Here is a 15,067-nt window from a genome sequence, read left to right as displayed (position 1 = left end):
ACCTCTACCGTAACTCATACAGCTGACCGTGGAACATGGGTTTAAACTGCATGGGTCCACTTATATATTAATTTTTCCTTCTGATAAATACAGTACAGCACTGCAAATGTATTTTCTCTTCTTTGTGATTGGCTTAATAACATTTTCTTCTCTGTAGTTTACTTTGTTTTTAAAATTATGGGGCTCGAACTTACAACCTGGAGACCAAGAGTCACATGCTCTACTGACTGAGCCAGCCAGGCACCTCCTTATGTACTTTATTGTTAAGAATACCAGTATACAGGGGTGCCTGAGTGGCTTGGCTGTTAAGCATCTGCTTTTGGCTAAGGCCATGATCTCAGGGCCCTGGGATTAAGCCTTCATCAGGCTCCCTGCTTGACAGGAAACCTGCTTCTCCCTTTCCCACTCCCCGTGCTTATGTCCCCTCTCTCGCTGTCTCTGTCAAATAAATAAATAAAATCTTAAAAAAAAAAAAAAGAATACAGTATATAATACATAGAACATACAAGATATGTGGTTAATCAACTTTTTACATTATTGGTAAGGCTTCTGGTCAACAATAGACTACTAGTAGTTAAATCTTTGGGAATTCAAAAAATTGTACATAGATTTCTGACTACAAGGCAGGGTCGGTGCCTCAAACACCCACAGTGTTCAAGGGTTAGCTACCGTTTACTTAAGTGTTTTACTACTGTGTCTGTCTCCTTCCTCCTACCCACCAAATGTAATCTTCACAGGGGCAGGTACCTTTGTTTCATGGACTGATCTCAACCAAGCACCAAGAACAGTCTGACTCAATAAGTATTTGTTGAACTGAACTGAACTTGGAAGAAACAAACTACACTCATACAAGAGAGCAATCGTGAATGTTCTTAGAGGTAAGAGATGCTATTTCAACCACAAAATAAGAGCCAGACTCAATAAAAGGAACATTTAGAGACAGTTACTACAACCTTAATCAAGTACTAAAAAGACCCCTTCATACTCCATTTGCCCAGAAATGTAAAAAAAGACTGGATTATAAATTTGACCAAGTCTCTCGGAAAATACAGCAAAATGATAACGAGATGGAAAACAGGACAGAGACAGGATATTTGGATAATCAGTCTGGAGGTTGAACATAGAAGAAATTCTACAAAGATGAAACAGAGAAAACTGAGGACAAGAAATCTTATGAAATTATTCAAGAAAATTCCCCAAAATTGCATGATACAAGTTTTCAGAATTATAGAGAGCCCATCATAAACATCCATGGGAGAAACTGTGCCAGGACCTCACAGCCATGAACATTTGTACTTCTAAACAACTGTCTGTTTCATTTTGTTTTGTTTTGTGTTTTTTAACCCACAGACACAGTCCACTGATTGCCTCTCTCTTGGTTTGAAAATTTAGAGCCAAATCTGCCGTCAACACTAGCAGGCAAATAGGTCAGTGCGCAGATCAGCATTCCATCCCACTCTTAGCAAGAATCCTTTTATTAGCCTTACCTTTATTTTCCACTTCACATCATTACTTTGTATTTAAAAAAAAAAAAATCAGGCTGAATTGTGAGCTTTTTTGTATGTCATTTCAAATTCTTTTTGGAGCTGAGATGGAGTAGGTTAATAAATAAAACACCATCTACTTAAAAAAAACAAAATCCCTATGCTAATTAATTTTTGCCTACCAATGGAGGATACAGGCTAACCTAAATTTTTCCCCATGCAAATGTAGGCTGACGCAGCCTCATGATTAAAGCAACATACCAACATCAAAGAGGTGTGCTCAAAACAAAGAGTTAAATAACAAAACCACAAAAAAAACTTACAAGAATTCAAAAGTGTTAAAATAGAGTGAAGGGGCACCTGGGTGGCTCATTCAGTTAAGCAACCAACCCTTGATTTCAGGTCAGGTCATGATCTCGGAATTGTGAGATCAAGTCCCATGTCAGGCTCCAAACCCAGTGTGGAGCCTGCTTAAGATTCTCAGTCTCCTTCTACCCTTCATCGTGTACTCCCCTAGCACCAAAAAAAAAGACAAAAAACAAAAAAAACCCAGAATTTATATGCAAATTGTACTAAATGCAATGTTGTATCCAGGATAAGATCCTGGGACAGAAAAAGGATATTATTAGAAAACGAGCGAAATCCAAATAAAGTATGTAGCTTAGTTAATAGTATTCTTCTAATGGTAATTCCTTAGTTTTGACAAAAACATCATAGTTGTATAAGATGTTAACATTAGGGAAAGTTGGAGGAAGGGTACGTGGGGACAGTCTGTGCTATCTTTCCAACTCTTATAGAAAACTAAAATTCCCAAGTAGAAAGTAGGTGCCTCACAAGAGCAAAGGAAGAGGAGAAATTTATCAAAATGCACCCAGCTTTATAAATATAAATGCCTATGCAAATTATACCCCAATAAAGTTGATTATACAACAGTAAAAAAGCAAGCTGCAAAAATAAACACCCCGGTACCATTTATGTAAACCTTGGTAACCTGTCTCTCATTCAACAAATAAAGACAGCAAAGGTTAAGAAGAAAATCACTGAAGGTACTCTGTGGCCTGGAAACCTGTCCAAATAGCTTTATAAATGTCCACTGTTACCTGAAAAGTGTGGATAGTTCTTGCCCATGCATGTTTTATGTGACAATATTTCATTAGTTTTTCGAAGTCCACAGTTATTTCCAAACCAGCTGCATTATTAATGGTCAAAGATCTTCTCTTTCCAAAAGTTACATCAGTGACATCCTATAGCCAAAACAAAGAACTATTTTGTATGTTTTCAAATATGCACACTGTAGAGATACTCTATTTTTGTGTTGAACATAAAATAGCATGTATATTCACGATTATTAAGAACTTTTAAAAGGCTGAAAACCTATACCTGAGCACAAACTGAATACATATACAGCCAAATTTTAATCAGCTTAAAACTTGACCTCAGTTTGACTCTCTGGAGAACAGTCTGTGTTGTCTGACTTGCTCTGAAGTCTACACATTTCACTTCTTGCACTGTAAGTCTGCATATACTCTTTGTAAAAAGTTAATTTTTCCTCACAGCTTGTAAAGAATAACCTCAAAGTTTAAGAGGACATTTACACAATGAGAACAAATTCAAGGTAACTTCTTGTTTCTACAGGTAAGCAGCAACCAAAGAAATGATGCTTTGCAAAATACAGTAAGTGTGTCATTTGTCCCTTATTTTTGCTACCCAAGCTCTTCGAACTTATTAAAAAATGTTTCTTCACAAAGTCTTCCAGAAAATTTAAGAGAAAGAAACATGTCCCAAGTCATTTTATGAAGCCAGCATTACTCTGACACCAAAATCAGACAAGATATTACTAGATAACTACAATATCCCTCATAAACATGAATACAGGGTGCCTGGGTGGCTGAGTTGGTTAAGTGACTGCCTTTGGCTCAGGTCATGATCCCGGAGTCCCAGGTCTGAGTCCCACATCAGGTTCCCTGCTCAGCAGGGATCCACTTCTCCCTCTGACCCTACCCTCTCTTGTGCTCTCTCAAATAAAGAAAATCTTAAAAAAAAAAAAAAAAAAGTGAATACAAAAATCTTTTTAGCAAAAAATTATGGAAGAATGTCAACTCTGATATTAGATTCTGAATCAAACCTAGGGTAATTTAAAAAAAACACACACCTATCTCTAATAGGTAAAAAGGTACTATTTTTCTGTTATCACTTGCCTTTGTTATAAAAAATATTTCTCCATTGCAGAGTCGAATATCACTTTCAAAGTCATGCTTATTTTTAGCAAAACCATGAGGAGTACCATTAAAATCGTCACCACTGGCCTCGCGTTCATTACTTTCCTGACTGGGAGAGGCAGTTCCAGGGAGTAACTCCGAGAGATATGCATTCCTGGTACAACAAATTTTATCACCAACTCCAAACTGAAGCCTATTCCGATGGTCTCTGGGTCAGAAAATGAGAATATGTCATTGAGGTTTAGAAAAACTCGATTTCATTTTAAGCATTAATCCCGACTCAGATCTGATCCAATTTTCAAGATGATTTCCATACTCTCTTTACTTCACTTTTGTTCTCCAAATGCCAACAAGAAATCGGGCTCCCACGGTCATGGTCTGAACTCCTATCCCCTCCGCAGCACTGCAAACCCAAAGACCCATCCCAGCCAATTTTTTTCAAATTAGAAATCTTGGCATAAATGCTGACATCTCTCTTTTCCTCTATGCTCTAAAAGTTACCCAAGATCTTACTGAGTCTACCTTTTAAACTCATCCTCTCCTCGCCAATCTCTCCTATCACTATCCTATTTCACGTCTTAACCCCACATACACATACTTCTAGTCTAATAATTATGATTTTTATCAGGACAGCAGCAGCAAATTGAATAAACACTGGTGATATACCAGTTACTAGGCTAAGTGCTTTAGAGATATTATTTCATTTCACCCTCACTACAACTGCACAAGGGAAATGCTGCTCGGTATCCTCTTTTTACATATGTGGAAAAAAGAAACTGACCCCCACCCCCACCAAGATCACAGTCACTGGGACAGACTGGATGACCTCCTGCTGGTGTTCCCTAACCTCAGGTGGTTTTCATTGTGGCTTCCCTCAACAGACAGGGAGCTTCTTCTAGAACTTTCATATCTCTACGTTCTCTACACTTATTAAATAGTAAGTGTAGATAAATGCAAGACAAGTGAGTTAATTCTTCCGGTGTGTAAACAGAGCAACTTTTCCATACTCCTATTTCTCTGACAGATGTCCACAAAGGTGCTCTCTGCAGGTATCCAGTTGCTAAGGTTCCCAGACACACCTAAGCACATATCGTATTTGGAAACCATTCTGAATTCCCCACACTCATCTTGGAGAAGCTGGAGGTTGCCAACTTGAAAACCACAAGGAAAACTGTATTCCTTATTTTTCTGATGACACGGATTGCCAAAACAGTCAGTGCCTAAGCATACACATTATATTTAATTGAAGAGATCGTCTGACTTCACAAGTGAGAATAAAAATGATTTTTAAATATGTGGCTACAATGATAAAGGTCAAGACAAATAAAAGAACAGTGACTAAAGGAAGGACTGTCCTGGAGCTTTCCGATCTTTTGTGCTCACTTGATTAGGTGGCCCGTGTAGTGCTTGCAACAGCAGGCGTTGATGACGTCACAGTCTTGCCTGGAACACAGGAACAAGCAAGAAGCGAGGGTCACCATAATGGTATCTGTTCTGTGTTTACTCCTATTATCCACGATGTCAATGTACTACACAAGACTAAAAGTTTCTAGGAAGAGGTCCAGAAAAAACCATTTTAATTTTTATCTTTTCTTTTTCTGAAGTTTTTATTTTTAAGTAATCTCTACACCCAACATGGAGCTTGACTTCACAACCCGGATATCGAGAGCACCACATTCCACTGACTGAGCCAAGCCAAGGGCCTCTGTCATTTTTATCTCAATGTAAATCTTTGTTCCGCTCAGATTTCATGGGAGTTTCCAAAGGTAATATTCGGTAGCAAGAGCCTTATTTATTTTTTTTAAGATTTTATTTATTTATTTTGAGAGAGAGAAAGATAGTGCAAGTGGGGAGAGGGGCAGAGAGAGAGAGAGAATCCCAAGTAGGCTCCACGCTCAGCGCTCAGTGCACAGCCTGATGCAGGCTGGACCCCACAACCCCGAGATCATGACTTGAGCCAAAACCAAGAGTCAGAGGCTTAACTGACTGAGCCACACAAAGAGCCCTGTTTAAAAACTGCCTTCTGCCATGTCTAACAAAGAAAGACCTCAAGATTAGAGAGAGAATTCGCAGTGATGAATGATGAGAGTCTCCCATTTAAACAGCATCTATATAAGTTATGAGATTTAAAGGCAAGGCTGAGAACATTAAAATGCTGTAAATGCTTTACCTTCTAAATGCAATAAATTGTGATGTTTGTGCATCTTGTAGGTCATTTTCTTTGAGTAGGGTTCTAACTGCAGAATATAAATCTGGTAATTCAAGAGAAGAAAGTTAATAGAGAAAAGCACCAAAGTACAACATTGTTTTGACGGAGCAGCTCAGAATTCCTGCTCAGGGGGCTCTGGGAAATGGAATTCAAGCAGGCCATGGGGACGCCAACATCATTTGCAACAGCAGCCAGAGCACCAGGAGCGAGAACGACGATGAAGATCCCAGATGCCCTATCCTCAACAGAGGCGTCAACCACTAGCCAGGACAGCTCCTAATTTGTAATATAACCACTCGGCACTGATTTCATTTGCTCCCCCAAGATGCCCAGACCTCCAGGAGCCAGCAACTAAAAGGTTAACCCCTGACAGCCGGGGTGTCCATCCCAAGAGGGGCCAAACCTAGCCAGCTAGGAAATAGCTGGAACGCAGACACCGATTATATTCTAGTTAGAAATGTGAAGCTGAGGCTCTTGGAAGTAAAAGCCACTTTCCAAATGGCAGAGGTGGCCGGCCTCCCTTTTAGACCTCGGATCACTGACAATGATTAGAGCCTCCCTCAAAGCGCTGAGAAGGAGACTTCCTCTCATCTGTCTTACCAATAGTGCAAAACAGTGAACATTTCTCACAAGAGAGAGAAGACAGAAAAACTTAGGTAAGAGCATTCTAGGCTTATGTGCCTTCCCCTTGTAGCAGATGAATCACGTGGAATGAAAAAACCCAGGCCTTGTGAGGCCCTGCTCGAGGAAGATTAAATTAGTTGCTTATGAGCCTTTCGTTGTTCAGATGAAGGGAAGATTCTGACTAACAAATGGCCACTCAGCACACCCTCAGCCAACCCCAGGCCTGCCAGAGCAGGAATTTCCAAAGGTCTCACAGGATATTGCTTTCCTCTACACATACAGGATCGCGCTGTTCTGCTCCTTGCTTTCTTTATTCTCTCGACATCTTACAGATCAATATGTACACTGTATTTCATTGATTCTAAGACACGCATTTTTCTCACACTTCAGCACCTCTGAAGTTCTAGCCCAGCTATTAAGCCTGTCTTCCATCTCTCTACTTTGTAATAATGGGAATCATTTACTCAGTAACTTAATTATTAATGGAAAAGCACAACATGCCTCTCTCTATGGAATATTATTTATTCAGTTCTTTTAAAGAAGGGACTAACTTCCCAGTTGAAGTTTATAATTGAGATGGAAAAACAGCATCGGCTGAGCTCTGCTGTCATTCTGAAGCAGACCGCTCTTTTCTTAAAGTACATTCTCATTAACATAAAGAATGGGCACCGGAAATAAAACTAATCCTATTTTAGGTAGCCTCAAATGGAGTGACAAGGAGGGCACATTCCTTAACCAGCTAAGTCTCATTTTTTTATCTGTACTAGTACCTACTCTTAACTAAGCTGTTGTGAGAATAAATGTTACCTATTAATGATTCAAATATATTTAATAAAAAATCACAAAGCAACATGCAGCTTATCATCCTATTCATATTAAATAAATACTATATGTTTGTGTCTGGATATAATAAGGCTTAAAGGATCAACACCAAATTCTTACAGCATAGTAAGAGTAGTGGATGAGGAAGAAAAATAGTATGTGACTCTTTGGGGGTTGCCTTGGGGGAAATGGAGAGGAAGACAACAGGGAAATATTCATTTTTACTTCAGACACTTCTGAATTATTTGACTTTTTTTTTTTTTTTTTAAGATTTTATGTATTTATTTTGACAGAGAAAAATCACAAGTAGATGGAGAGGCAGGCAGAGAGAGAGAGAGAGAGGGAAACAGGCTCCCTGCTAAGCAGAGAGCCCGATGCGGGACTCGATCCCAGGACCCCGAGATCATGACCTGAGCCGAAGGCAGCGGCTTAACCCACTGAGCCACCCAGGCGCCCCTATTTGACGTTTTTTAAGGAATAGAAATTATTTCCATAATTTAAAAAATGAAAAAGGCATTTATAGAATACTATGTATTATATGATCCCATTTCAAAAGAGAAAAAAATTATTATACCATGTGAATGGAACCCAACCCAAGGGAACTGTGACTATGACCCACAAAGCAGGAGAGGCTTACACATAAAGCAGTACAACCCTGAATTTCACATCAGAGTGAAAGTTGCTAAGTGGTTAGGATATACCCTGAAGAATGATGACAACACTACAATAAATGCTCGGTAATAATCATTTAAACCTTCATGAATTCAATTTTGAGGAAACCGTTACACTATTTTAAAAAAGCTTGCTAGGTATGTTCAGAATACAAATAAAGATCAAAAGGTTTAACCGATTTGTAATAGATCATTTACTATCTATTATTCACAAAAAACTAAGTTATATAGTGCCTTGAAATGGATGAATGCGCTCAACCCTCACAATAGCTCCATGGGCAGTGTCCTATTAATCCCATTTTACAAATGCTTATGTGATGTGACACAGGTCATACACGTAAGCGAAAAGACTCCGCATCCTGTGCTCTTTTTGACCCTGTTACGTTGTCATCCTAAGACCCATAATTGGAAGCAATCCCTGTCCATTTGATAAGAAACAGAAAGAACTAGTAGGAACTCAACTTGGCAACAGTTTAACCATTATTTTTGATTCTCAAATGTACCCAATAGCAAATGTAATTACTTTTCCAACTGCTATAAAAGAAAATCTTCATTAATTAGCATATGCTTTCTCCTGAATGAACTTGGATTCCTGGGGCTTTGCTTCATTTTAAACTTATCATCTACATCCACCTCTTCACTCAACAAATACTGAGCTCTTACTATGTATGTGTCAAGAGCTTACTTCTTGGATATGTGTGTATTTATATGTGGGTCATTAGTCGTTCCAAGATCCTTCCACCAGGAGATGTTACACATAGGATCTGTTAAGGCAGATCTGGTTACATATACTGGGCTCGGTTTTAAGTTTTAACCGGGGCGGGAGAGACGGGACCTTCTGCTGGGGTCCCAGTTATTTTTGACTAGGAGTTGGTGGGTGGGATGGGAGAGATGAAGTTTTTCTAGTCTTACTCATTCTCTCTGGCCAGGGAAAAATTGCTGTGGGTGAGCCCAAGGGGCAGCCCTCCCATGGCCAGGGCCTTGTTTTGTATCTGCAAATAAACAACTTCTTTGGAACCGTAAAAAAAAAAAAAAAAAATAAATAAATAAATAAAATATACATATATATGGTTACATATATTGGGCTGGAGAACTTACTTCTTTGCAAAATCCAAGGTCCTCTGCATTTGATGATGAATAAATAGTTTATTTATTAACAGTGCCTAAATGTTTTACTAGCAATATTTATCTTTACCACCAGATAAAATTGCAACTAGTCATTTAGTAAGTATATTAGAAAACTGAAATCGTAACGCTACATAATACAGATGTTTATACTTACAAGAGTGAGGATCATTTTTCGATAATTGAGAGCTGGCATCCTCTTCTGGGAGTCTGATAAAAATAAATGTTTTATCTTGTATTGACACAGGGAATGTTGGATTATCAGAGATATTCAGCTCTGCATCAAATATTGGAAATTGGCGTCTTGAGATTCTTAAGTGAAGATAAAATAATAGAGCAATACATTAACATCCAAAAATGTGTCCTCATATATTATCAGAGATAATGGCATTACAATAACTGATATCTGCTAATAGACAATAAATAAGATGAAAAGGCTACTCATATAGGCATTATAAAAAGCAAATGAGTTTGAAAATAGAACTAGCAAGACTGTAATGTTACATGTATCAGTTAGTCCCCTACCCCCAAGCAAATTAAAAGCATTAGCTAAAACTGCCAGGGAATTTACCATTCTGAGAATTTGACCTAGTCTCCTCCAGACCAATACAAGGGTAGGTATTATCCTCATTTCACAGATGAGTAGCATGAGGCTTAAGCAACTGCGGTGGGCTGCCTCCAGACACAGAGGTAGAAAGCAGAGGGCTAGGAGGTAAATCTGGGCCCTTCTGGCTCCATAGCCCTTTCCCCAACTCTTTGGGGCCTTTTCCATAGGCTTACATCACACTCTTTTCCACCTTTCTTTTGTGTGTATCATACATGTGGCCTCATTTTCTCAGTTGAACCAAGTATCCACATCTTCTCTTTGCTTCTATGCCCTCCTCCTTCTTTTGTTCTTATATTTCCCAAGACTAGCAAATCCTATCAGAAAACAGAGCATGGGGCAGGTGCCTTGTCATAACAAGGTCTCCCCTTGGTTATCTGGAAGAAGACCAACTCCCTGAAAAGACCTAATGGCAACCTTGCTTCAAAGCTAGTGGTACCCTACTGCCATCTTCAACCTTTCCTCATAGGGTTGAAAGGGAGGAAAAGGAAGAAGATCAAAGATCAAAAAGACAAAGATCAAAAGGTTTTAACTGATTTGCAATAGATCATTTAATATCTGTTATTCACAAAAAACTAAATTATACAGTGCCTCAAAACAGATGAATGCCCTCAACTCTCAAACAGTTCCATGGGCAATGTCCTATTATTGTTATATATCCCAGATATATAAATATCCCAGAACTAAATCTGGGGGTGCTGAGAATCACCATGGAATTCCTGTTTTGCTTCTGACCCAGAACTTGAAACACTTCTAACTCTATGAGCCCCTCTCTGCTATCACTGGGATTCTATGTGACATTAAATATTTGGTGATGACAATTAAGAAGGAATGATGAAAGCAGCACAGCTCAAATGACACTAAAAGGGTTAATAAAAGGAATTCCTACGTTTCAGATAAACTAAGTTCTAAGAAATCTAATGTGCTTTAGATTCCTCCAAGATTTTTTTTTTAAGATTTTATCTATTTTTTTGAGAGACAGATAAAGAGCATGAGAGGAAAGAGGGTCAAAGGGAGAAGCAGACTCCCTGCTGAGCAGGGAGCCAATGTGGACCTCGATCCTGGGACCCCGGTTAGACAAAAAGGATATTACACATCCAACTGCATTCTTGTGCTTAATGAATTAATATGAACCTACCATATCCGCCCTATCCCTGTCAATCCTTCTTATACTGCCATAGTCCTACCCAGGGCAGACGGGCATAGAGAAAGGAAGTTTTGAATGTTCTCATTTCTGCTGAAGCCAACCATGAAAATGTTCGAGCAACAAAACCAACATTTTGTAAAAGAGTGTCAAAAAACAAAGATAAATCTTGGCCCAATGAATAAAACAGTCTTAGTATTCTGGGATCCCATCACATCAATTACAGAGGGTCACTCTAAAGGTGTATGCAAAGACTAAGGGAAGAGAAGGATTCTCTTCTACTCTAAGGGGAATAATATGCCATGGGTACCACCAGGATTCATCACGGAAAATACCATATTCCTTTTTTTTTTTTTTGGCCTGGGGCTCCCCTTACAAAAATTAGGGGATAATTCTTCCCATTCTCCCTTGAAGTCTAATGAACTCATTTCCAAGTCTCTGTTTCCCTTGGGCTTATTCTAGTCTCTAAGCTTGATGTAATTTTAATTCATATATATATATATATTTTTTAATCGGGAAAATACATTTGCTCTTAAATTTCAATAATTCATGCCGGACCAGTAATGAAAAACATTACCTTGTTTTTCTAATTCTGGGGCAAAGAGTGCGTATATGCCTGAAGGCCAGAATAAGTGTGCTAGAAGGGCACAGTAAACGTACCGCACTGAACTGCCCTAATAGAAAAGCTAATAGGTATTTTCTTACTTTGAATCTCTAATACAACAGAGAGAAAATGCAAAATTTTCATTATACTATACCTTGTGGCATTGTTCACAATTAGCTCAGATTCTGCTCTATGGTTTTTCTTTAGTTCAATAGCACAATTTCTTGACTTAAGAGTCTCAAAAAGATCTGTCAGCAAGTTACCAGGTTCGATGCTGGGCAACTGTCTAATATCACCTAAGAGGAGAATAAGATATAGTAGGTATTCGGTAATGGGGTTCCTGAAATTTAGAAGTTGTTTTTATTTCTCCCTACTGCCATGTGCTATAATTATAAAGAGTTATTCTAAGAAAAAAAGCGTCCCCCAAATTACTTAAGAACATCAACTCTTTAAAAACATTTAACAACAAAGCATTCAGAAGGAACAGTTGAGATATAAAAAACAGTGATAACACAGTAAGGTAACATCTGAATTGAACTTCCTTCATACCTATAACCCCGGGCAAACTGTCTAGGGGCATACATTTTAGAGAAAAACGTGCCTTAGAATCTCAGGTATATGGTATTCAGTCACTTACTCAATCTTGCTCACATCTTAGTGGACCTAGAAGAATCCATGCCCTCAAATAAATAGAGTGAACATATAAAACACAAACAAGCCCTACGTATTTGATAAGAGATAAATTCCCATAATATAACTAATCATGTTTGGCTTTATTAGAAATCTCTTGAAACAAACCAACCCTGGAGTTTAAAGAAAAAAAGCAAACCACAACTATTTTCTCAATGGAAACTGAGGAAATGCTTAAGCCATTAACAGAATCAACTGCTTACAGCACATCCTCAAAGACCTAAGAGAATTATTTGCATACAATTTGCTTCTCAAGGTATGATTCTCCAAGGCAGGATTCTCCAAGAAATCATACTGTCTACAGACCAGTGGTACCCAACCGAATCTAAATCTCACTGGAATGGGAAAGGATTTAAGCAGCTACTGATATCCAACTTGAGTTATTAGCGAAAATCATAAATGCACTCCTAAGTGGTCTATAGTTCAGTCTTCTTATTATTTCCAAACGATCTACATCATTATTTGCTCTAAGTGCGGGACATTTTTACTGTTTTAACGGTCATCATTCAGGTGATTAGCAGAAACCCCTGACAACTCTATTTCATTTTGCAGCTTGCTCTTCTAATATCCCGGCCCAATTGAAGAACCACCCGAGCTGATAGAGGGAGAGGTCGGACTGAACTCAGGGTGGGCTGAGGGGGTGGGCTCTAAGAAACGGCTTCCTGCCTGTAGGATATGGATACTGAAACAGTGAAATGGTGTAAGCCGGGCTACCAACTGCAACGCTTTGAACTAAACAATTAGGATTCCAACACTCTTTAACTTACCAAGGACAATAAGCTTAGAAAGTTTGGAGTGCTCACACAATAACTTTAGAACTGACTTGAAGATTCTGACGGATACCAAACTCCCTTCGTCCACAACCAGAACTCTAACTGAAGAAAACTTCCATGGACGGTTCTTGTCCGGGCTTTTCTTCTCCCATAAATAAAAGCTGTAATTGACCTACAAGCAAAGTATGGCATTTCTAAGTTCAGGTTATAAAGTTCACAGAACAAAATCTTAACAACATGTAATTTTAAAACAAAACTTAAATGGGGTGGGGTGGGGGGGAGGATGTAGGTAAAGCCACACAGGGAGACAGTCTAAAAAACTGGAGGACACACAAGTTAAAGCTTTTTAAAACCCTAAAGGGATGGACACACAGAGAAGTAGATCAAATAAATCTAAAAACAACAACAACAAAAAGATCAAACAGTTTTAAAAAGGGTTTTCTGCTAAGTACTACGTGTGTTAACTTTCACAAGCTTCACACCCGGTACTATAGTACTGGCAGAATCTCAACCCTTCTCCTGTCGCTCTCGACCAGACAGAGCTCCCTGTTCTTTCCCATTCCCAAATAAACCTGCTGGCCTTCGGAGACGGCCCGGTCACTTCAGCCCTCCTTTCCTCCTAATCGTAACACTCCCTTCTGGAAATAAGGTTGCTTTCCCATCCTAATGATGAAAACACTATTTTTCTTCTAATAGTCTTAGTTCCCTTACGCCCCCAACATTTAAAAACCCACCCACCACCGCCAACAAAACAACTTAAAATTATTTATTAAAGATGTAATAATATTTACTATTTTAAAAATACAGATGAGGACGCCTGGGTGGCTCAGTTGGTTAAGCGTCTGCCTTTGGCTCAGGTCATGATCTTGGGGTCCTGGGACAGAGTCCTGCATTGGGCTCCTTGCTCAGTGGGGAGCCTGCTTCTCCCTCTGCTCCTACCCGCCCCCTCATGCTCACTCATGCATGTGCTCTCTCTTTCTTTCTCTTGCAAAAATAAACAAAATCTTTTTTTTTTTTTTAAGATTTTATTTATTTACGGGGCGCCTGGGTGGCTCAGTGGGTGGGCCGCTGCCTTCGGCTCAGGTCATGATCTCAGGGTCCTAGGATCGAGTCCCGCATCTGGCTCTCTGCTCAGCAGGGAGCCTGCTTCGCTCTCTCTCTCTGCCTGCCTCTCCATCTACTTGTGATTTCCCTCTGTCAAATAAATACATAAAATCTTTAAAAAAAAAAAAAAAGATTTTATGTATTTATTTGACAGACAGAGATCACAAGTAGGCAGAGAGGCAGGCAGAGAAAGAGAGAGAGAGAGAGAGGGAAGCAGGCTTCCTGCGGAGCAGAGAGCCTGATGCGGGGCTCGATCCCAGGACCCTGAGATCATGACCTGAGCCGAAGGCAGCGGCCCAAACCACTGAGCCACCCAGGCGCCCCAAAATCTTTTAAAAAAAATAAATAAAAATTTAAAATTCAGATGAGGAGAAAAATCTGGAAAATAAAACCAGAGAACATTACATATATTGGTATACATCATTCTCAAAATGTTTCTACGTTGCAAGTATGTACAACTATATATGTACACAGATTTCTTAAATGGTATCCTATCTTTATTTAATTTTTCTACTGAAGCTAGATTCAACATGTCTACTATTTAGTAAAAGCCTTCATATTTTCCACCCAAATGCATCAATTCCCTTCAATAAAACCCCCATTCTCTCAATTGGCCTTGTCTCAAAAGAACATCTGAATCGTGGCCAACTGCTTCCTTTGATTTTATATATTCAATCAGTTATCTTAGAAATGCCTGGTTGACATTTTCCACTATATTTCTGGTGTTGCCAATATAGGCCAATATAGGCCCCATCTATGAGCCTAGATTACTCCCACAGCCTTACAATCATGTTCCCCTATATTCTAACCCAAAATGGGATTGCCTGATTAATACAGGAATTTCAGATAAATGATAAATGACATTTTAGTACAACTATGTTTGATGCAGTATTTGCTACTTCCTTATACTGAAAAAATACTTTTATTTTTTATCTGCTCCATCTGGCAACCCGAAGCCCAAGGGATAAATAAATGGCGTGCCTTTCCTGTGGCC

The 15,067-nt window shown here is 39.0% G+C and overlaps 1 protein-coding gene across 4 annotated transcripts in view; it reads right to left on the bottom strand.

The window, feature by feature from the left end:
• Positions 1 to 15,067, bottom strand: part of HELB (DNA helicase B) — a 32,044-nt gene that overhangs the window by 8,963 nt on the left and 8,014 nt on the right. For all 4 annotated transcript variants that reach the window (XM_045073085.1, XM_013056081.2, XM_045073087.1 and 1 more), the window contains 7 exons: positions 12,964 to 13,141; positions 11,661 to 11,802; positions 9,312 to 9,466; positions 5,874 to 5,955; positions 5,087 to 5,146; positions 3,683 to 3,911; positions 2,585 to 2,728 (listed from right to left, as the gene is read on the bottom strand). In XM_045073085.1, the coding sequence (XP_044929020.1) occupies positions 2,585 to 2,728; positions 3,683 to 3,911; positions 5,087 to 5,146; positions 5,874 to 5,955; positions 9,312 to 9,466; positions 11,661 to 11,802; positions 12,964 to 13,141 (990 nt within the window). The remainder of the gene's footprint in view (positions 1 to 2,584; positions 2,729 to 3,682; positions 3,912 to 5,086; positions 5,147 to 5,873; positions 5,956 to 9,311; positions 9,467 to 11,660; positions 11,803 to 12,963; positions 13,142 to 15,067) is intronic.

Source organism: Mustela putorius, unplaced genomic scaffold, assembly GCF_011764305.1.
Source record: "Mustela putorius furo isolate JIRA1106 unplaced genomic scaffold, ASM1176430v1.1 tig00537227_pilon_pilon_pilon, whole genome shotgun sequence".
NCBI lineage: Eukaryota > Metazoa > Chordata > Mammalia > Carnivora > Mustelidae > Mustela > Mustela putorius.
Note: the sequence above shows the minus strand (reverse complement) of the source record. Positions and strands in the feature narration are given on the sequence as shown.